Source organism: Perognathus longimembris, chromosome 5 (assembly GCF_023159225.1).
Source record: "Perognathus longimembris pacificus isolate PPM17 chromosome 5, ASM2315922v1, whole genome shotgun sequence".
Lineage (NCBI taxonomy): Eukaryota > Metazoa > Chordata > Mammalia > Rodentia > Heteromyidae > Perognathus > Perognathus longimembris.
Genome location: NC_063165.1, coordinates 4,860,609 through 4,881,883, shown reverse-complemented (window position 1 = coordinate 4,881,883; position 21,275 = coordinate 4,860,609). Strand labels below are relative to the sequence as shown.

General features: G+C 42.7%; 1 protein-coding gene across 7 annotated transcripts in view; it reads left to right on the top strand.

The window, feature by feature from the left end:
- Ttc3 (tetratricopeptide repeat domain 3) overlaps positions 1-21,275 on the top strand; it is a 108,021-nt gene that overhangs the window by 81,486 nt on the left and 5,260 nt on the right. For 5 of the 7 annotated variants that reach the window (XM_048346234.1, XM_048346233.1, XM_048346232.1 and 2 more), the window contains 11 exons: positions 3,103-3,252; positions 7,099-7,238; positions 10,014-10,082; positions 11,347-11,443; positions 13,692-13,792; positions 14,723-14,813; positions 15,480-15,581; positions 18,441-18,719; positions 18,870-19,510; positions 20,237-20,363; positions 20,549-20,665. In XM_048346234.1, the coding sequence (XP_048202191.1) occupies positions 3,103-3,252; positions 7,099-7,238; positions 10,014-10,082; positions 11,347-11,443; positions 13,692-13,792; positions 14,723-14,813; positions 15,480-15,581; positions 18,441-18,719; positions 18,870-19,510; positions 20,237-20,363; positions 20,549-20,665 (1,914 nt within the window). Of the gene's footprint in view, positions 1-3,102; positions 3,253-7,098; positions 7,239-10,013; positions 10,083-11,346; positions 11,444-13,691; positions 13,793-14,722; positions 14,814-15,479; positions 15,582-18,440; positions 18,720-18,869; positions 19,511-20,236; positions 20,364-20,548; positions 20,716-20,925; positions 21,191-21,275 lie in introns of those variants that run through there. The other 2 variants (XM_048346235.1, XM_048346236.1) reach the window with 2 other exon arrangements.

Here is a 21,275-nt window from a genome sequence, read left to right as displayed (position 1 = left end):
ATCTACCATCTTATAAAGGTGACACAATACTACTGTTTATTATTAACCTAAAGACATTAATTGACAAAGTAGGTATGATAAAGACATAAGACTGAAAAGAGGAAGAAAATAAAAAATACCCAACCCAATCTGAGAGAAAAATCCAGTTAATTTCATGCTGTTGAGAGATGGACATCATGCATTCTGTAGTCATATGTGTATAGAGACCAGTAAGGAAGGATATTTATATATTTATTTGGTCTGTATTTAGTCCAGCAAAAAGTAAATGCAATTTAATTGTCTAGCAGTAGCATACTAAATTATAGTGTCTATATAGTGAAATAAGACATTGTCATTTAACAATTAAGCTGTCCTAATATTATTAATATAGAATAACTTATAAACCCAATAGATAGCTTGTGAAGTATTCTTAGACTTTGGTGTTACCTGCTATCATTTTAACAAAAAGCTTTATAGTTTTAGCCAATTATAAGAATAAAGAGTCCTTACATACCTTTAAAAGAATTTTATTGACAATTATGTAAAAGAAATTAATCATTTATTTTTACCCATGTTACTATTTTGATGTGTACAGCTTTTTGAAAATTTAAATATAATTACGGGGCTGGGGATATAGCCTAGTGGCAAGAGCGCTTGCCTCGTATACATGAGGCCCTGGGTTCGATTCCTCAGCACCACATATACAGAAAATGGCCAGAAGTGGCGCTGTGGCTCAAGTGGCAGAGTGCTAGCATTGAGCAAAAATGAAGCCAGGGACAGTGCTCAGGCCCCTGAGTTCACGGCCTAGGACTGGCCAAAAAAAAACAAAAACAAGGGCTGGGGATATGGCCTAGTGGCAAGAGTGCTTGCCTCGTATACAGGAGGTCCTAGGTTCAATTCCAGCACCACATATACAGAAAATGGCCAGAAGTGGCTCTGTGGCTCAAGTGGCAGAGTGCTAGCCTTGAGCAAAAACAAGCCAGGGACAGTGCTCAGGCCCTGCAAACCCAGGACTGGCCAAAAAAACAAAAACAAAACAAAACAAAAAAACAAAAACAAACCAAATTTAAATATAATTGCTTAATTATATAATTTAAACAATTTTGACAATTTAATTATTTTAATAATTTAAAAATGGAATAAACTCAGACTGTATCAGTAAACTTGAATTTATAACATCTTTTTTTTGTTATTCTGTTGTATGAATGTATGGTAATTTACTTGACTTATTTTTTTATCATTGAAGATTTAGATTCTGTCAGCTTTGCATGTTTACAAATGGGACTGCAGGGAAAAAAATTTAAGCCTATGTATAGTGTATACTAAATAGACTGTTCCATGTTGTTCTTAGCTCTCAGCCAAATAGACTCTATTGTTAATGAGTCTACATTTGTCACCTACAAATAATACTTTGATTAGTGTTGGGCACATTCACAAATACTTCTCACTGAATTGTTATGCGGTTTTAATGTGATAGCATAGAAGTGTTACCTCTCTCCTGTCTTTTCTGGTGATCTTCCATGTATACATTAATTTGCACTACCAGGTTATTATGCATTGTGATCCTCTTGTTAAATTAGGAATAAAAATAGAGGAAATTTAGATCTTAAACCATAAAATCTTGCTCCTGTGTCATAGTAAGACCGACCCTTTAGTTTATTATTTAAACATATGTTCTATTTGTAGTGCTAAACTCTTGAGTCTGGCCAAACTTAACCAGGAGCTCTCCTAGGTACATTCATATATTGGATCATACTAGCCGTAATTTACAGTTCTTGCATAAATCACAGAATTTGAAGCAGTTGGCTCCCTGCCTTTTTACACTTAGAAGGTGCTCAAATAGGGGAAAGGAGGGAGGTACAGAAGATGGTCCAGGTTTGATGTCAGTTGGCTGGACTTCCTCAGTCTGGCTGCCACAGGAGGGCAGACCTCTGCAGCTAACGGAAGTTCCCAGCCGCCAACAGGTACTCTGCTTAAACACAAGTATGTGACTGGACAAAGCCCTAGCTGTGTGAAAGATTTTTAAAAAGCCTTCCACAATGATGCTATTGCTTGCTCAGCATTTCACATTATACTGTCATTTCTGGGTTGTTTTCTTCACTTGGTCCAAGAGAGAGATAACTAAGGACACATCATTCATTGTTAATTTTTCTTTTTGAAATCACCAACTACTTTCTATCTGAAACTCTTTTTTTTTGGCCAGTCCTGGGCCTTGGACTCAGGGCCTGAGCACTGTCCCTGTCTTCCTTTTGCTCAAGGCTAGCACTCTGCCACTTGAGCCACAGCGCCACTTCCGGCCATTTTCTGTATATGTGGTGCTGGGGAATCGAACCCAGGGCCTCATGTATACGAGGCAAGCTCTCTTGCCACTAGGCCATATCCCCAGCCCCTATCTGAAAGTCCAAAACTAATGTGTGGTATGTGCGTGCACTCTCTCTCTTGCTCTCTCTCTCTCTCTCTCTCTCTCTCTCTCTCTCTCTCTCTCTCTCTCTCTCTCTCTCTCTCTCTCTCCCCCCTCTCTCGCTCCCTCCCTCCCCCCCCCCCCTTTTGCTCAAAGCTGGCACTTTACATCACTTGAGCCACAGCTCCACTTCTGGCTTTTTTTTTAATTGGAAATAAAAAATGAGAGTCTCACAAAATTTTCTGCTGGGGCTGGCTTTTTTTTTTTTTTTTTTAATTTTGAAAGTTGGATGCTGGAGGCTGAAATCTTGAGGATTGTGGTTCAAAGCCAGCCCATGCAGGAAAGGTTCATGAGACTCATCTCCAGTTAACCACGGGAAAACCAGAAGTGGAGACATGGCTCCACTTGCTAGCTCAGGGACAATGCCCAGGCTCTGAATGAAGGCCCCATGACCACTCAAAAAACATTTTTGATCACATTTAATTTAATTACATTTAATTGTACTTAATTACATTTAATTTAATACAATAATATAAGAGTTTTGTTGTGATCATTCTATAGACATACTGTGTACTTGAAACATATTCACCCCTCCATTACGTTCTTAGTCCTCCCTGTCTCCGTCTCTTCCTTCTCAGCGTGTGCCTGTGTGTGTTCGTTCAGAACAAGATCATATGTGGGCATTTGAAGCAATGTTTAAGGGTTTTATAATTTCCTTTCAGGGGGATATCTCACAGATTGAAAAAGAGTACCACACATTACAAGAAGAGCTTAAGGAAGCATATGAAAATTATGAACAGATACAACTCAGGAGCTCAGAAGAGACTAGGGATCTGGAAGAAAAGTTGAGAAGGAACATAGAGGAAAACAAGGTAATCCTGTCTAAAACCTTCCTTGATTAGTCAGCATAATTAGGAGCATACAAGTATAACGGTTGATGAGCCTCAATTAGCTGGACCACATGTTGACTAAGAATTCTTTCTCAAAATAGTCTCTTGGAATTTTTCTCCAACATTTTCAAGTGACAATGTTTCTTGCACTGTTGCAGAACCTCTACAAGTTGCTTTTGAGAAAAGGGCTGTAAGTCTGGCTTTTTATTTACCTACAGTTCAGTTTTTCTAGTAAACTGAAACTCTTTTCTATGTGACTGTGTTTCATGTTAAATTCCTCTCTGTATTGAGAGGCAGTGTCATGTTAGTCGTTCCAAGTCTGGAGCCAGACTGACGGAGCTCATATCCAGACTGGCTTCTTTTTTTTTTTTTTTTTTTTTTTTTTTTTGCCAATCCTGGGGTTTGAACTCAGAGCCTGGGCACTATCCCTGAGCTTGTTTGGCTCAAGGCTAGCACTCTACCACTTGAGCCACAGTGCCCCTTCTGGATTTTTCTGTTTCCTTTTCTGTTACTGAGGAATTCAACCCAGAGCTTCATGCATGCTAGGCAAGCACTCTACCACCAAACCACATTCTAAGCCTCCAGGATTCTATTCTGATAGTTCTGGTCTTGGGTACATTAATTAACTTCTCTGTGCTTTAGTTGCTTATCTAGAGCCTTTTAGTAATAATTGTTCCTATTTTGTAGCTTTAAGATGCTTATACTTTATACTGCCTGGAACATAGTCAGGGTTCAGTTGGTATTAGGCAGCCACTGTTACCTCTATTACTATCCTTCCATTATTTTCCTCCTAAGGCAGCATGAAAATAGCTCATGGGGTCTTTGGTATGTTCGAACTGCCCTTTAGAGTATCTAGTTTGAATGTACTGCTCTAGAATTCTATTAGGTGAGATTGAGCACCAGTTACATGTAGTTGATTAGAGGATTAATACCAATTAGAGACAATATTAGATTAGTTTTGTGTGGCAGTGGAATTATGATGTGAGGAAATTATGTTGTTTCTTTTGTTCAGAGAAGTAACATAATATTTAAGAAGGGAAGATTTTGTTCCAGAAGTAGTCTAGATCAAAGCTGGACTTAATGTATCAAATATTAGAATATTTGCTGGGCACTAGGGGCTTAGATCTGTAATCCTAGATACTTAGGAGACTGAGATCTGAGAATCAGTGTTGAGAGTTAACCGAAGCAGACATATTGGAAAGACTTATCTCCAATTGACTAGTTCAATTGGTATAGTACCAACTGTGAGAGAAAAGAGTCATACAAGAGTGTAAGGCCTTTAGTTCAAGACCCAGCATTGGAGAAAAAATAAAACAAGAAAATTATCTTAGTGGGACCTTAGTCAGAAAACTCACTTATTGGAGGGGAGAGGCTGGGAAAGAATGAAGGAAGAAGTGACACTGTTCAAAAGGAAATATACTCATTACCTGGCTTATGTAAATGTAAGCTCAATGTACATCATCTTTACAATAAAATTTATTTAAAAAAGAAAAACTTACGGGCTGGGAATATGGCCTAGTGGCATATGCCTCATATACAGGAAGCCCTGGGTTCGATTCCCCAGCACCACATATATAGTAAAAACCAGAAGTGGCACTGTAGCTCAAGTGGTAGAGTGCTAGCCTTGAGCAAAAAGAAGCCAGGGACAGTGCTCAGGCCTTGAGTTCAAGCCCCAGGACTGGCAAAAAACAAAACAAAACAAATTATGGGCTTATTAGATATTAGACTTTCCTGGTGAAATGTATGCTTGTTTCCTGTGAAGTTAAACTGCTAGTCTGAGTTCCTTTAGTGTCTACACAAGAGCAAATGGGATTAAGGTGTGGTTATTTATTAATCAAGAAGTCACTATGTCATTATTTAATACAAATAGCAGATGAGCTCATTGAGTATTTTCATTGGCGGAGCAGTATGTGTTTATACCTGCACATGGGGTTATAATTCTTTATGCCTTTTGTTACTTGATCTCCTTTAAGTACTTGTTGCCAAGTAGGATCTCATGCCCTAGCATAGTGTAACCTTGTAGTTGCACCTAATCTCCATGCCAAAGACGTAGGGATCCAAGGTGAGATCATTGACTTAGAATAGAAAAGCAGGATAGGAGAGAAACGAGGTTGGCTTGGCAGCAAAGCAGGCAAATTGACACTGGTCCTCGTACAGAACTAAGCTAGGTAGAGGATAACATTTTGTAAATAGAGTAAACCTGGGGTCAACTCAGTCATAGTAATGACTTGGTAACTTGTGGATCAGCAAGGTTTTAGGGAGGGAAATGTGGACAAGACTTGTTCCTAGGCTTAGAAAACATTATTGAACTGTTGTTTTAATTCTGTCATCCAGAAATAGTAGTAATCCTGTGTATTTCAAGGCCATCTAAACCACTCTTTTCTTGAGGATGAGTCACAAATCCTTAAGAAGCTGGCTGGTTTGCAAGTCTGCCTCCCAGGAGCATTGGACACTTAGTTGTCCTTGGCTGAAGAGGGAGAAATGGCCTCCCACTTGGTATCACTAGGACTTGAGGCCATTATTTCCCATGGATTGTTTGTAAATTGACTTTAGGCTACATCTAGCTTTCTGAGAACCCTTGTCCTCAGTGATCCAGGCATGGTTTGAGTAAAGGCAGGAAGTCAGGTTCAGGATACCTGACTGGAAGTAAAAACTTGAGTCCTCCTACAGCCAATGTGAGCTTAATATTTCATTAGTTATCCATTAATGACAGCGAAGTTGAAGAATGAAGAATGTTTAACATGTAGCTTTTATTTAGTTCTTTTAAATAATGCTCTGATAATTAGAAATATTAAAATAGAGTGCTTTACTTATAAGTGATTGGTCTTTACAAACATGTCCACTCAAACCTCCTGCTACCATTGAATGGATTGATTATTCTTCAAAAAGGACATAAAACGTTTAGTGTGTTTCAGAGTTCAAAAATGTTTCAAAGGGTGGGTGGTTATGCCTGTAACCCTAGCTACTCAGGAGGTTGAGATTTGAGGATCAAGGCTTGAAGCCAGCCCAGGCAGGAAAGTCCATAAGACTCCTATCTCCAACTAAGCATCCAAAAAAAAAAAAAAAAAAAGAAACGAGCCAGAAGTGGAGCTGTGGCTCACGTGGTAGAACTAGCCTTGAAAAAACAGCACAGGACAGCATCCAGGCCTGAGTTCAAGCACCAGCGCGCGCACACACACACACAACAAATGTTTCAAAGATGGTTCAAAAAGCCAAAGCTGCATGGGAGAGCTGACAACGTGGAGTGGGCATTAAAGAGTCGCACCTCACTCTCTAAGGGGGGGAGAACTCACATCTCTTCAGCAGTTTCCCATTTCTCTTTTGACAAACTGCCTGAGAATTTACGTTTTTCAACTCAAATGCCTCCAATGGAGAGTCAAATGCATTCCATTTTTTTTGTTTGCTTTTAAGCAAACAAAAAGTATTAACCTGTGCAGGCTAGTTAACAAAAAGTATTAACCTGTGCAGGCTAGTTAACAAAAAGTATTAACCTGTGCAGGCTAATTAAAGGATCATATAGGGTGAAGCGTGACGTGTGAGTCGTCGGGTGCAGGTTCTTCAGAGTGCCTCCCGTAATGAGGTGGGTACGCTTAGTGCTTGGGACGTGGTTGTGTTGTGTGACTCTGCCACAGGGCTGGCCCTTGCAGCACAGCCCGCCATGGGTGCTCGCTCGTGCATCTTCACTCCCCTAGAACTCAAGTCATTGTCAGGGCTAATAGTCTAATACACTGTCACAATCCTGCTCTTTCAGGCTCAGTGTCCCCCCCCCGCCCCCCCCCCCCAAAATATATCTTGCCATTTATTCATGTACTTTCTGCAATGTTTTAGATCTCCAAGACAGAATTAGATTGGTTCCTCCAAGATTTGGACAAAGAAATTAAAAAATGGCAACGAGAGAAAAAAGAAATTCAAGAAAGATTAAAAGCATTGAAAAAGAAAATCAAGAAGATTTTAAATGCCAATGAAATGTAAGTAACAATTGAAAGGCACAGTACCTTTTCGTAAAAACATTGTGAAGTGTCTTGGTTATTTTCACTTTTTGTGTTTGATTTGCACTGGGCTCCGATGGGATGGCGTAGCCTCTGGGATTCAGGATCTTTCCGCCTCATGTAGCCCCTCCATCTGACAGTTATCTATATGATCTTGACATGCACTCTCGGGTAGGGTGGCCAGACTTCTGTGGCGCTGAGGTCTCTAAGAATATAGATGTGGAAACTGCAGTGCTTGTTGATAGTTCAAGCCCAAAACTGTCACAATCATCATTTCTGCCACATTCATTTGTTTAAAGTAAGCGTCAGCCCTAGTTCAGATTCAGGGGTGTGATGAATGGGAGGAGTGGCTTTTTGGAGGCCACAGCACATAATGGCCTTTCAAGGATACGTATATTTTTTCCATGCTTGGTGCCATGCAATCAGATGTTTGTTTGGTTTTGGGGGGATACTACTGGTCCTAGGGCTAAAACTTAGACCCTGGGCACTGTTCCTGAGCTTTTTTGCTAAAGGCTAGCACTCTTATCACTTGGACCACAGCTATAAAAATGTTCATGCCAATCTCTTCTTTTTTTTCTTTTTTAGATGTTGGAATCTATGTTAACTAGGCTGGCCTCAAACTTGAATTCTCCTGCCTTAGCCTCCTGAGTAGATGGGATTCTAGACATGCACCATCATGCCTGACTTGTCATTCTTTTAGATATCCACAAAATATTTGCTAGCCCACATTTAAAGAAACTAATGTCTGTAGAGCTCTGAATATTTGAGTAAATTAATTTTTAAAAATGTGGAAATTGCTGAAGGTCAATGGTTCATACCTGAATCCTCGCTACTCAGGAGGCTGAGATCCTAGAGGATCATGATTTGAAGCCAGTCTAAGAAGAAAAGTCTGAGAAACTCCTTCTCTAACTAACCAACAAGAAGCCAGATTGGAGACATGGCTCAATTGGTAGAGTACCCGTTAAGCAAGCATGAGGCCCTGAGATCAATCCTCAAAAACAGTATGCTCGTGCGCACGTGTGTGCTCTCTCACTCTGTCACACACACACACGCGCACACACATACACACCCAAAAAAGAGGAAATTACACTGGTATCTTATGACCGTAATCCTAGCTGCTCAGGAGGCAGAGATTGGAAGAGTCACAGTTTGAAGTCAGCTCTGGCTAAAGACCCCCATCTCAAATAATAGCTGGCTATAGTCTGTCATTCCAGATAGACAGGAGGCTAAGACTAAGGATCATAGTTCAAGGATTGGCTGGGCAAAAATGTTCCTAAGACCCTCATCTCAACAGAAAAGAAGCTAGGCCGGGCTCCGGTAGCTTACCCCTGTAATTGTAGCTACTCAGGAGGCTGAGATCTGAGAATTGAGATTCAAAGCCATCCTGAGCAGGAAAGTCCATGAGACTCTTTTATCTCCAATTAACCACCAGAAAACCGCAAGTGGCACTGTGGCTCAAGGGGTAGAGTGATAGCCTTGAGCTGAAGAGCTCAGGGATAGCACCCAGGCCCAGAGTTCAAGGCCCATGACCAAAAAAAAAAAAACAGGTGTGGTGGTGCACACTTGTCATCACAGCTATGGTATAATATAGTAGGAGAATTGAAGTCTAGACCAGCCCAGGCATAAGAGCAAGACACTGTCTTGCAAAAAGATCTAGAGACATGGCTGGAACATTACAGTGCCTGCTTAGCTGGTGTGAAGCCCTGAGTTCAATCCTGAGTACCTAAAAGAAAAGAGAAAATAATATTCATTATGCTTACATGTCCAATTCAGGCATGCTGTCTAAAAAGATAAGATAAAGATTTTTAAGAAAAAGTTCTTTTTCTGTACATACATAAAAATTATCCATTCCTGCTGTGAAATAAACATTACTATTTTTTCACTTTAGCTTCAAAAATAAATTTTTATATTTAGATTTTTAAGTAATATACAATCCTTTTATCTCTTGTGCTATTTGTCTCATGTTATTTAATCTCACTTCCCATTAACAAATGACTGGGATGTAAAAGAGCTCATAATTGGTGCAGTGATACTGCTCACCAGTGACTGAAAGCAGGTGTAGCCGGTGAAGTGAACCCAGGAGTGAGGATTTAGAGGTTGGAAGAATCTCTTACAAAGAAGTGAGTGCTGGTGGCTCATGCCTGTAATCTTAGCTACTAAGGAGGCTAAGATCTGAGGACCCAGGTTCAAAGCCAGCCTGGGTAGGAAAGTCCAATTAGCCTCCAGAAAAACAGAAGTGGCACTGTAGCTCAAAGTGGTAGAGCAGTAGCCCTTAGTGAAAAAGTTCAGGGACAGTGCCCAGACCCTGAGTTCAAGGCTCACAACTCACACACAAAAGTGAAATTTCATTAAACTGGATGTTACTAGAAATGTTTAGAAAGTGTAAAGGGCAAGGGGCACAGCTGTCCTCTTTTGACTATGAAGTCCCAGGTTGTCCTCTGAGTGAGAGAGCCACTGCTTGCACCAAAGGTGACACCGAGCCTGTGCTCCTGGCTCCCAGCTGCAGCCCCCTGGGTGTGCCTCCTGAGCCGACATGGGGCCATGTGTCTGTAAGCAGAGTGAAGAAAAGGCTGATCTTTCCTCCAGAAGGAAAACAACCTCAATTCTGTCCCTGTTTATAAACTAGAAATGAAACAAAATATAAGAACACTTTTAAAAATTAAAAACGCTTGTATGGATATGGTGTAATATATTGGATAGAATGTATTGAAAAAAATCTGTAGGTTAAACTAACTGGTGACTCTGCTTTTGTAGGTCCACCCAGAAAAATGATGTCATGGACAAGAACCAGGAACTTTATCTTGACCAGTCCCTCGAAAGCAGGCAGGCTTTCATTTATTTTCCTTATCTTACACTTTTTCTAACAGCAGTACAACTATACTAAGCTTGTAAATATATTGTTGCCTATCTGTTTTTTAAATAATTACCTGTCTGGCCAGGCTCCAGCGGCCCACACCTATAATCCTAGCTGCTTAGTAGGCTGAGATCTGAGTATCCATGTGTAGAGTCAGGAAAATCTGTGGGGCTCTTATCACCAATTAACCACCAAAAGCCAAGAGTGAGGCCGTGGCTCAAGTGGTAGAATGCTGTCCTTGAGCACAAAGGCTCAGAGACAACAACCAAGCCTTAGTTCAAGGCCCAGGACTGGTACAAAAAAGAATAATAATGACCTCTCTGTTTTCTTACTTTCATTTCATTTTGAAACTAAGATATAAATAAGTACATTATTTCTGTATATTCTCTAGGTATTTTCATTTTACCAGGTAATGTAAATAAATCCTATGTTTTTTGTTCTCACTTATTCTTACCTACCTAAATTAACTTGAAAGGAAAGGTCTATTGGAAAACTTTTCTTTGGGATAGTGGTGTAGCTGGGTGGTAGACATGCTCTTCTAGGTTTGTCATGCACAGGATCCTGGGTTCCATTACAAGAATCTTTTGTGTTGCTTGAAATGTTAGTCTAGGCTACACAACAGTAATTGGTTGCTGTGAAATGCAAATGTATTAATTTTTATTACTAACCTGTAAAAAGTGCCCTTTTAATCTTTCCTAGTGCAGGTCATGTGTTTTCACATAGGGTAACTGGCTATCAGCGGTGACCGGGTTGTGTTTCGCTTTTCTTGTTGATAATTTCACATGCGCACTTACTTCATTTCCAGCATGGTACATGGCTGCCTTTTTTAGCATTTAGTTTCATTTTCCCCGTGTTAGTTGCTATGAAGTGTGGCTCAGTATGAGCAGTTTTATACAGGTCATTGTTTTTGTTGGGTCATTTGCTCGTGATGTGTGTCAAGAATTTCTGGCTCAGAAGTGTTCATCCACAGGGCAGGTTGTACTCGACCTGCACATGTAAGCCGGTGACCTGGCGTGCATCCTCGTCTCTCAGCTTTGCCCTCGGATACCTTGTTTTCATTTTCCTTTGGTCATTGGTAAAGTGCAGAGAGCACCCACATGTGAGTCCTGTTCCGTGTGGTAAAATAGAAGACAGGGAATTAGATGTGCCATGGTGTTGAAACTGATCTGGTCAGGAGCTGAATTGGTTCTCAAGGTTTTTGGTTTGCTTTCTCTTTTTCTTTTAACATTATAGTAATGCATTTACAAGCGAGAGAACGCAAATGGAAGAGTGTCTACAGAAAGGGAAGGAGCGCTGTGAAGAGAGTCGACACCGAGCGGTAGCTGCAGAGGTGAGTTCAGGTGGCCATGACAGCAAGTCTGTGAAGGACATCGGTGATGGGCAAGGGGCCAGGGGCACTTGTTGCCTTCTGTGTTCCTTTTGTTGTTGGCGGTGGTGGTTGTGGGCCTTGAACTCGGCCTGGGCTCTGTCCCTCTGTCTCTTCAGCTCAGGGCTAGTGCTCTACCACGTGAGCCACAGCGCCACTTCAGATGTTCTAGTGGTTAATTGGAGATAAGAGTCTCACAGACTCCTGTCTGGGTTGGCTTTGACCCGCACTCTCAGCTTCCTGAGTAGCTAGGATGGCAGGCATGAGCCACTGGTGTCTAGCGTTTGGGTTTCTTTAATTACATGCAATTACATGCAATTACATGCAATGATATTTAATTACATGCAATGATATTACTGTTGGGAAGTGGGGTGAGAGATTTCCATCACCTATAATCTTGTCTCTGCCCAAGAAAGCCACTGTCCTTGTATGATATACATGTATTCATAATGTACAACATGTCAACGATACCATTTACTCACTTCCCATACTGTACACTAGAGCTTCAATGTCTTTAATCAGGCCATGTGCTATGAACTAGCCAACCATAAAACATTTTCCAGGGGCTGAGAATATGGCATAGTGGCAAGAGTGCTTTCCTCATATACTTGAAGCCCTGGGTTCAATTCCCCAGCACCACATATACAGAAAAACGGCCAGAAGTGGCGCTATGGCTCAAGTGTCAGAGTGCTAGCCTTGAGCAAAAAGAAGCCAGGGACAGTGCTCAGGCCCTGAGTCCAAACCCCAGGACTGGCAAAAAGAAAAAACAAAAACATTTTCCAGTTCTTGAAAAACAAATGAAAACCACTTACTAATAATATACTCCTGCTGGGCACCTGTGGCTGATGCCTGTTATCCTAGCTACTCAGAAGGCTGAGATCTGAAGATCACAGTTCAAAGCCAGTCTAGCAGGAAAAATCCATGAAACTCTTATGTCCAATAAACTACAAAAAGCCAGAAGTAGAACTGTGACTCAAGTGATAGAGCACCAGCATTGAGAATAAAGAAAAAAAAAAAAAGCTCGAGGACAACACCCAGGCCCTGAGTTCAAGCCATAGGACTGGCACAGGAAAAATGCAAGAAAGAAAGGAAAACTAACTGGATGTGTTTCACACTTGTAATTCCAATACTTCTTCTTGCCAGAGGAATGTATACCAGTGCTGTATATTGTTTGAAAAACCACTAAGAATAAAAATGTCTGGTTTTGTTTGCTTTATTTTCTTTTTTGTTAATTTGTTTTGTTTTTGTTGCCAATCCTGGGGCTTGGACTCAGGGCCTGAGCACTGTCCCTGGCTTCTTTTTGCCCAAGGCTAGCACTCTGCCACTTGAGCCACAGCGCCACCTCTGGCTTTTTCTATATATGTGGTGCTGAGGAATCGAACCTAGGGCTTCATGTATACGAGGCGAGCACTCTACTACTAGGCCATATTCCCAGCCCCTGTTTGCTTTATTTTCTAAAGCATGGTTGTATGTATTTTTCTAGTTGAGAAAAAATGGTACTTTTAAGTATATGTGTTTATGATCTGGGAAAATAAGAAAAGAATCAATGTTTGGAGTTGGCGAATATTAGGCTTTCCAGTGAAATGTTGAATATGCAGCTGCCCCAAAGAAGGGAGGGGGAATGGCAGAAAGTGTGCACAGGCTAGGCCTGTGCTAGCGTCTGGATCCCTCCTGGGATCCTGTGGCAGGTTTTCCTGGTGATTCTGTCAGGCTTTCTGACACTGCCATGAAAATGAGACCATTCTATATTCCTGCATTGATGTTTACAAAACTGGCTTGTGGGGAAGTCAGGAAGTCAAACGTTTTGAAATTATGCCCCAGGGGCTATTCATGTCACAGTCTGTGGGGCTTTTTGACTGAGAATGTACAGCCCAGGGTTCCTCCACAGGCCCTTGGCTTCGATCACACACATACACACACACCAATGTGCACAGTTCACCCAGATCCCTATGTGTATATGGCTTAAGCAGAAAGCCATGTTACAACAGTGTCACATCTAAGAAGGATCACTCAAGTAGACTAGACTTTTTAATGCATTTTGTTAGTCTGTTCTCAAATCCCAAATCACAGCATAGAAAAGTTCTGGTGATCCTGTCACAATTCTTCCTTTAAGGAGAAACTGGAAAATGATCTGTAATGCTTAATGTTTTAACTCGTAAATCGTTTCCGTTTTCATTTGAAAAATACCTAAATATGTTTAATTTGTTGGCAGGTATCTGTGCTTGAAAACTGGAAGGAGCATGAAGTGTACAAGTTACAGAGCATGGCGTCGCAGGCGGAAGCCTATCTGGAGAACCTCAAGCTGACCAGCAGGTAGGATGGCCTCCCAGAGGCTCTGCCCAACGAGTCCCCTGGGCAATGAAATTAGAAACACTTGAGGGAAAAAGATTTTAAGATTAAGACTATTTTGTTTTAAATAGATACACAGTTGCAGAAAAATCAAAACTCATGAACAAAAGAAGCTGAGATCAGGAGAATTACAGTTTGAGGTCAGCATCAGCAAAAAATTAAAAGATAATCCATTTTTTAAATGCACCAATAAATACCTAAGTGCAGTGGTATGTGCCTATCAGCTCTGCCTTCTGGGAGATACAGATAGGATTGAGGTCCAGCCAGCCCAGGTATAAATAAGGAGACCCTATTCTATTCAACAACTAAGATAAGCAGAAAGGGCTGGGGAATGGCTCAAATGGCAGAGCACTCGGTTGGAGAGTTCAAACACTAGTATTGTCCTCCAAAAAGTCCAAAACATCTCTTACCCAATTCTAAATAAATATATAGTTAATTTTACAGAATAAGTTCATTAATGATAAAAAGTTTACACATTTTTTTTCTGGTGGATAGGAGAATTTCTTCTCATATTGATCATTATCGTTCTCCATCCTGTGCCTGACTCAGGTTTATTATTTTATTTTTTGTTTTTTACTACAAAGACCAAATGAAGAATGTTCAAAGCTTTAAATGCTCAAATAAATTCAAGAGAATATTTCCTCTACCCACCAGTTTTAAGATTCTTGGTTCTTTTTTAAATATTATTCATTAAGATTTCCTACAGTGTTTCTAATGGGAAGCTGGCAAAATACGTAATTCTTTAAAAATAGTGTGTGTGGAGGGGCACCATATTGAAATGTCGAATGTATTTTTCAGTCATATTTGTTTTCATTTGCATCTAAATGCACCCTTTTAATTTTTTCATTTTCTCTAGTGGACATTAAGTAGTTCCACCTTTTTTACTTTTTTCAGTGATTCTACAGCATATCTTGATATAGAGTCTGATATACATTCATGGGAGTCATTTCTTTCTAATGTTACAGAAGAAATTAAGAAAGCAGAGGTAAGCTGTAAAACTTTTCATTATTCTGTCAAAATCTGTAGAACGGTTATATTTCTTAGGATGCTAGTGTCATGTTTAAACTATTTTTAACTATTAGTGGCAATAATATATTTTTGTTGACATTCTGAAATTTTTATGAAATTCATATTTTAAGTAATCACCAACTCTGCCCTTGATTGATAGATTAGATAAGTTATGTTTGATAAATTTTCAGAGCATTCTAATTAGTGAGGTCTTACTGTGAGCTTTCCTTTTAAGGAATAATTGTGGTAGTTGGGTGCTGGTGGCTCACGCCTTTAATCCTAGCTACTCAGGAGGCTGAGATCTGAGGATTGCAGTTAAAAGAGCCAGTCCAGGCAGAAAAGACACTCTAACCACCAAAAAGCTGGAAGTTGAACTGTGGCTCAAGTGGTATGATGCTATCCTTGAGCAAAGGAGTTCAGGGACAGAGCCCAAGCCCTACGCCCCAGGACCAGCACCAAAAAAATTCAAAAAAGAAGAGGAGGAGGAGACAGGGAGAAGGAAAGAAATTGCTTTAATAACTTTCATGTCAGTGTGTTTCTTAGAAAATTCTTAATCATCTGTGATGTACACTGAGGAAAAAAATGAGTTGTGGATTTAACTTTGGAATTTAGAAAAGCTTCACATTTTCTCTTCTACCCACAGGCTGAGTTTGAAGAGCAAATTAAAGCAATTAAAAATGGTTCTCAGCTCAGTGAACTTTCTAAAGTGCAGATTTCTGAGCTTTCATTTCCTGCCTATAGCACAGTAAGTCTGTTGCATCTTATTTTGATGGGGAGGGGAGCGTGAAGCACTCTTTTCTTAACTGGTCCATGTAGCTTTTTGGCAGTGTTGTTCTGGGGAGGGGATAGTGTTGACTGTCCTCGTGGTTTCATTATTGCTACTACTGCTTAACCTTGGTGTCATTACTGTCCATAATGCTTTCATTACTGATGAAACAGACCTATCCTAGGGTTCTCATTCCTACATATGTGGGGGTGTTTCCTCATCGACTGCAGGATAATTACTGTTAGACCTTAGACATACAGGGCTTTAATGGTCTAGCTTAATGTATCTTTTTTTTTTTTTTGCCAGTCCTGGGGCTTGGACTCAGGGCCTGAGCACTGTCCCTGGCTTCTTCTTGCTCAAGGCTAGCACTCTGCCACTTGAGCCACAGCGCCACTTCTGGCCATTTTCTGTATATGTGGTGCTGGGGAATTGAACCCAGGGCCTCATGAATACGAGGCAGGCACTCTAGCCACTAGGTCATATCCCCAACCCGTAATGTATCTTAATGTTAATTTTTGAGGTGTGACATGAATCTTCTGACATGTCCTTTATTTTAAAATGCACAGCACAGTAAGACATTAATTATATGTTGTGGGCTTTATAGTGTGCAAAGCCTTGTGTTACTGTAATCCCAGGTGGTACACGGTTCTGAAATTTAGATACAGAGCAGATGCTCTGTAAATCCCACTCCCAGCCTTCCCTGCGCAGCCCCTCTGTCCTGTGCACTGTCAGGTCTCCTCACCGAGGTGCCTCCTCAGTGCCTTCCGCCAGCCAGGCCTAAACAGCTGAAGGGCGCCAAGTACGAGCACTCTCACTGCCTGAGGAAGAAGCGGGGTTTTATTTAGAACTTACAGCAGATACAGAATAAAAAACTTGAGGTTTTTGTAGACTGTGTTACTAATAACTTGTCATTTAGCTTAATGAAATTTTGTAATTATTCAAATCGTGGGAAATGTCATTGTGGGAGCAGCTTAACTAGTAAGTGTGCCTCAAAGCCATCCATCCACTTTGTGTCTCACTCGTCGCTCCTGCACGCACTCCTGCACTCAGTGGTGAACAAGGCTGGGCCCTGAGTGCTTGCAGCACTTGGTGAAGGGACGGGGGGAGCAGTGTGTGACTACACAAGTGCCTGGGCCGAGGAAGCCCTGTCTGTACGCATGTTAAGCAGTTGGGGCAGCTCCTGAGGAGTTCCCAGCTGGCAAGTTGGTCTAGGTTGTAGTACTTTATGAAGATGAGCCAGCGGGCAGCATAGAGAAGAGCTGGAGTGAGTGCACCTGGCTGGGGGAGTGTGGGTGATGGAGTGGCTGTGAGGGCAGAGGAAAGAGAACCGGTAGGAAAGAGGTATTACGTTAGAGAGAGGGGCAAGGCCGGGCTGTGCTGCGTGGGCATGGGAGGCGTCAGAGGTAGGCCCCAAGGGAAGAGCACATTAAAGTTAGATTATGTGATGTCACCCAAGTGGATGTGCAGATGGGGATCTCAGGATAGTAGTTTAGACTGGAATCTGTGAAAAGTACGCTCCAGTGTGGCCTGAGCGAATTGGAAGTAGCCTGAAGGTAGCACGCATGGAAGATTGGAGCCTCGGGTAGCTTCAGAAGCATCCACAGTTAGGACATAGAGGATAAGAACTACAGGGGAGATGTGACATCAGCGCTTCACACCTGTAATCCAGCTACACAGGAAACTGAGGTCTGCGGATTGCAGCTCAAAGCCAGCCCAGGCAAGAACGTCCTTGAAACTCTTGTCTCTAGTTGATCACCAAAAACTGGAAGTGGAGCTGTAGCTCAAGTGGTAGAGCACTGCCCTTGCCAAAGGACAACACACAGGTCCTGAGTTCAAGGCTCAGTACCTGCACACACACACATACAAAAAAAGCCACAAGTAGAGCAAATCAACTGACTGGTGGGAGCCAGAACCTCTGGGTGTCCCTGTGGCCTAGGCCAGTGTTTTGATGAGTCTTCTGTGGGCTTCGCCTGCAAAGGGAAGAGGTAATAGGAATTGGAGTGTGAAGTTGGGTACTTGGTAGATAAAACCTTGTCACTGAGGCAGTTTTTCCAGCTTCACAGAGAAAATAATGAGAATTACTTAGAAGCCACCAATCTCCCTTTGTTCTAATAACTCACATGTTGTGGTCAGAAATTCTTTTAAAATAAAAATATTGCCAGGTGCTGGTGGCTCATACCTATAATCCTAGCTACTCAAAAAGCTGAAATCCAGGCTGGGAAAGTGGCTTAGTGGTAGAGTGCTTGCCTAGCATGCATGAAGCCTTGGGTTCGATTCCTCAGCACCACATAAACAGGAAAAGCCGGAAGTGGCGCTGTGGCTCAAGTGGTAGAGTGCTAGCCTTGAGCAAAAGGAAGCCAGGGACAGTGCCCAGGCCCTGAGTCCAAGCCCCATGACTGGCAATAATAAATTAATAAAGGCTGAAGTCTACAAGATTGGGGTTTGAAGTCAGCCTAAGCAGAAAAGTACTCTCAGACTCCCATCTCTGGGTAAATATCTATTTTTTTTCTTTCTGTTTATGTGGAACTGAGGAATTGAACTGAGGGCCTCATTCATGCTAGGCAAGCACTCTACCACTAAGCCACATTCCCAGCCCGAAGACTCCCATCTCTGAACCAGTAAAAAGCTAGACTGAAAGCATGGTTCAAGTGGTGGAGTACTTGGTAAACAAGCTGATTAAGTGAAAGTCCTGAGTTCAAACCGTGGTACCAACCACAAAAGAATTTACTGTATTCAAATTTTGTGTGCACTTCAGTATAGTCCTTGAGTAACTTTCCTTTCAGTTAATTATAATGGCAGCCTCTAAATGATCCACCTACTCTGGTGTGTTCCTCATAGATTCATCTGAAGTTGTACTCTGAGTGTGCAGACTATGAGGATCCAGAGCTCCTGACTCCTGCAAGCGGCAACACAGAAGTTATCGAGGACTTGGGGCTGTTTGCTGCCAGTGGCTGTGCAGAGGAAAGTCCTTTGGCTCTGTCAGAGGGGTCGCCGTCCTGCCAGCCTGAGGTCGCCCTGCAGTCAGAGCCTAAGAGTGCTGGCCAAGCAACTCTAGCAGAACGAAGCCCCGAGGCGGACCAGGATCAGCCTGCTCCTCCCGAACCTGCAGAACGAAGCATCGAGGTGGACCAGGATCATCCTGCTCCTCCCGGACCTGCAGAACGAAGTCCCGAGGCGGACCGGGATCAGCTTGCTCCTCCCGGACCTGCAGAACAAAGTATCGAGGTGGACCAGGATCAGCCTGCTCCTCCTCCAGAACCTGCCGAACGAAGCCCCGAGGGGGACAAGAAACCACCTGCTCCTCCTCCAGGACCTGTAGAACAAAGCACTGAGGGGGACAAGAAACCGCCTGCTCCTCCAGGACCTGTAGAACAAAGCACTGAGGGGGACAAGAAACCACCTGCTCCTCCAGGACCTGTAGAACAAAGCACTGAGGGGGTCAAGAAACCACCTGCTCCTCCAGAACCTGCTGAACGAAGCATCGAGGTGGACAAGAAACCGCCTGCTCCTCCAGAACCTGCAGAACAGAGCACTGAGGGGGACAAGAAACCGCCTGCTCCTCCTCCAGGACCTGCTGAACGAAGCCCCAAGCGGGACAAGAAACCGCCTGCTCCTCCAGGACCTGTAGAACAAAGTGCCAAGGTGAGCAAGAAACCGCCTGCTCCTGCAGGACATGCAGAGCGAAGCATGGAGGTGAACAGGAAACTGGCTGCTCCCGGGCGCGCAGAACGAAGCCCCAAGGTGGACAAGAAGCTGCCTGCTCCATCAGCACCTGCAGCACAAAGCTCCGAGGCAGACCAGAAACTGCCGGCTCCTCTGGGGCCTGCTGTTCACTCGGGCCCGTTTCTCAAAGGACCGTTCAGCATTGTCATGGCAAACTTGTCCCTGCTCTTCCCATGGTACAGCAGGTAGGAGTGTATGGTGTTAGTGCCTGCTAAGCACTTCATGGAACTGAGGCTTTCTGTTCAGAAAAGGTCATGGCCAGCCTGTTAGGGAGAGAACTGTGTAACTGTTACATGTGAACTCAGAGCCTTAGGCATGTTATGCAAGGGCACTGGCATTGAGCTCTACTCCCAGACCTCCAAATAAAGGTGGCTTTTGGTCCTGGGGTTTGAAGTCGGGGTCTGGGCACTGTCCCCAGAGCTTTTTTGCTCAAGGCTAGCACCCTACCACTTGAGCCACAGTTTCACTTTGCAGGTTTTTGGTGGTTAATTGGAGATAAAGAGTCTCACAGACTCCTTCCTGCCTGCCTGAGCTGGCTTTTGTTTCGGTTTTTTTTTTGCCAGTCCTGGAGCTTGAACTCAGGGCCTGAGCACACTGTCCCTGGCTTCTTTTTGCTCAAGGCTAGCACTCTGCTACTTGAGCCACAGCACCACTTCTGGCATTTTCTATATATGTGGTGCTGAGGAATCGAACCCAGGGCTTCATGTATACAAGGTGAGCACTCTACCACTACACCATATTCCCAGCCCCCTGAGCTGGCTTTGAACTGAAATTCTCAGATCTTAGAACTTCCTGAATAGCTAAGATTACAGGCATTGAGCCACTGGTGCCCAACTATTTAGCAGTTAGAGAGAGAGAGAGAAACTTTTCATTCTTGTTTCTCATTACTTTCCTTCATCCTTTCCTTTCAGCATTGAGCTTGTGGGATTTATCAAACAAGTTCGAAGCAAAAACAAGAGCTTATTCGCAGATTTGCGAGCTGATGAAATTATTCAGAAAGTGAGAGAACATATTCTAGATGAACAGAAAAAGAAAAAGGTATTCCATGTGGGCACATTAAAATGTTCGGCTTCATTGTTACTCACTTGTAAAGTGTGAGAATTGGGGAGCAGAGGAAGTTCCATGGAGAAATTCAGTAGACAGAAGATAGCCCGACCTTAAGGTAACTGGCTTTGCTTTCCCTTGTCCCTCCATCCCCTCCCCCATTCACCTTATCGCTGCAGCCAAACCCAAGAAAGGACCCAAGGACCTGTGAGGCCGGCTCCGCTGCTGCTGTGACCAGGACTTGCCAGGGACCGCCCGCCTCCAAAGGCAAGGGCCAGAAGGCGGGAGACAGCCCTGTGAGTATATAGCGCGTTTTGCTTGTTAATGAAGCATAGGAGGAAACAAAATTTTTATTTTTTTATTTTTTTTGGCCAGTCCTGGGGCTTGGACTCAGGGCCTGAGCACTGTCCCTGGCTTCTTTTTGCTCAAGGCTAGCCCTCTGCCACTTGAGCCACAGCGCCACTTCTGGCCATTTTCTGTATACGTGGTGCTGGGGAATCGAACCCAGGGCCTCATGTATACGAGGCAAGCACTGTTGCCACTAGGCCATGGAAACAAAATTTTTAATACATGAATTTCTTTTTACTTCTTGAGCTTACTACTTATTTGATCCTAAAAGTAGAAATTAAATTACACTGTGTTTGAAGGTCCCCGGTAGAATGGTAAATGGCTGGGACGAGTGCCCTGGGCCAGTGGGGGGAAGAGGCCCCTGAACCGGAGTGCAGCTCTGAATGGGCGTGGCCTTCCTCTCTTGCCCTTGATTTGCTGCAGATGGTAGATTCTTGGTTCAAATGCAGAATGTTTAATAGTGGGGGGAAAAATAGGATAATAGTACTTGTAACTGGCGCTATTATACCTGTAACCTAAATTGAAAAGGCCATCTAGCTGTCATGTTTTATAGTAAGA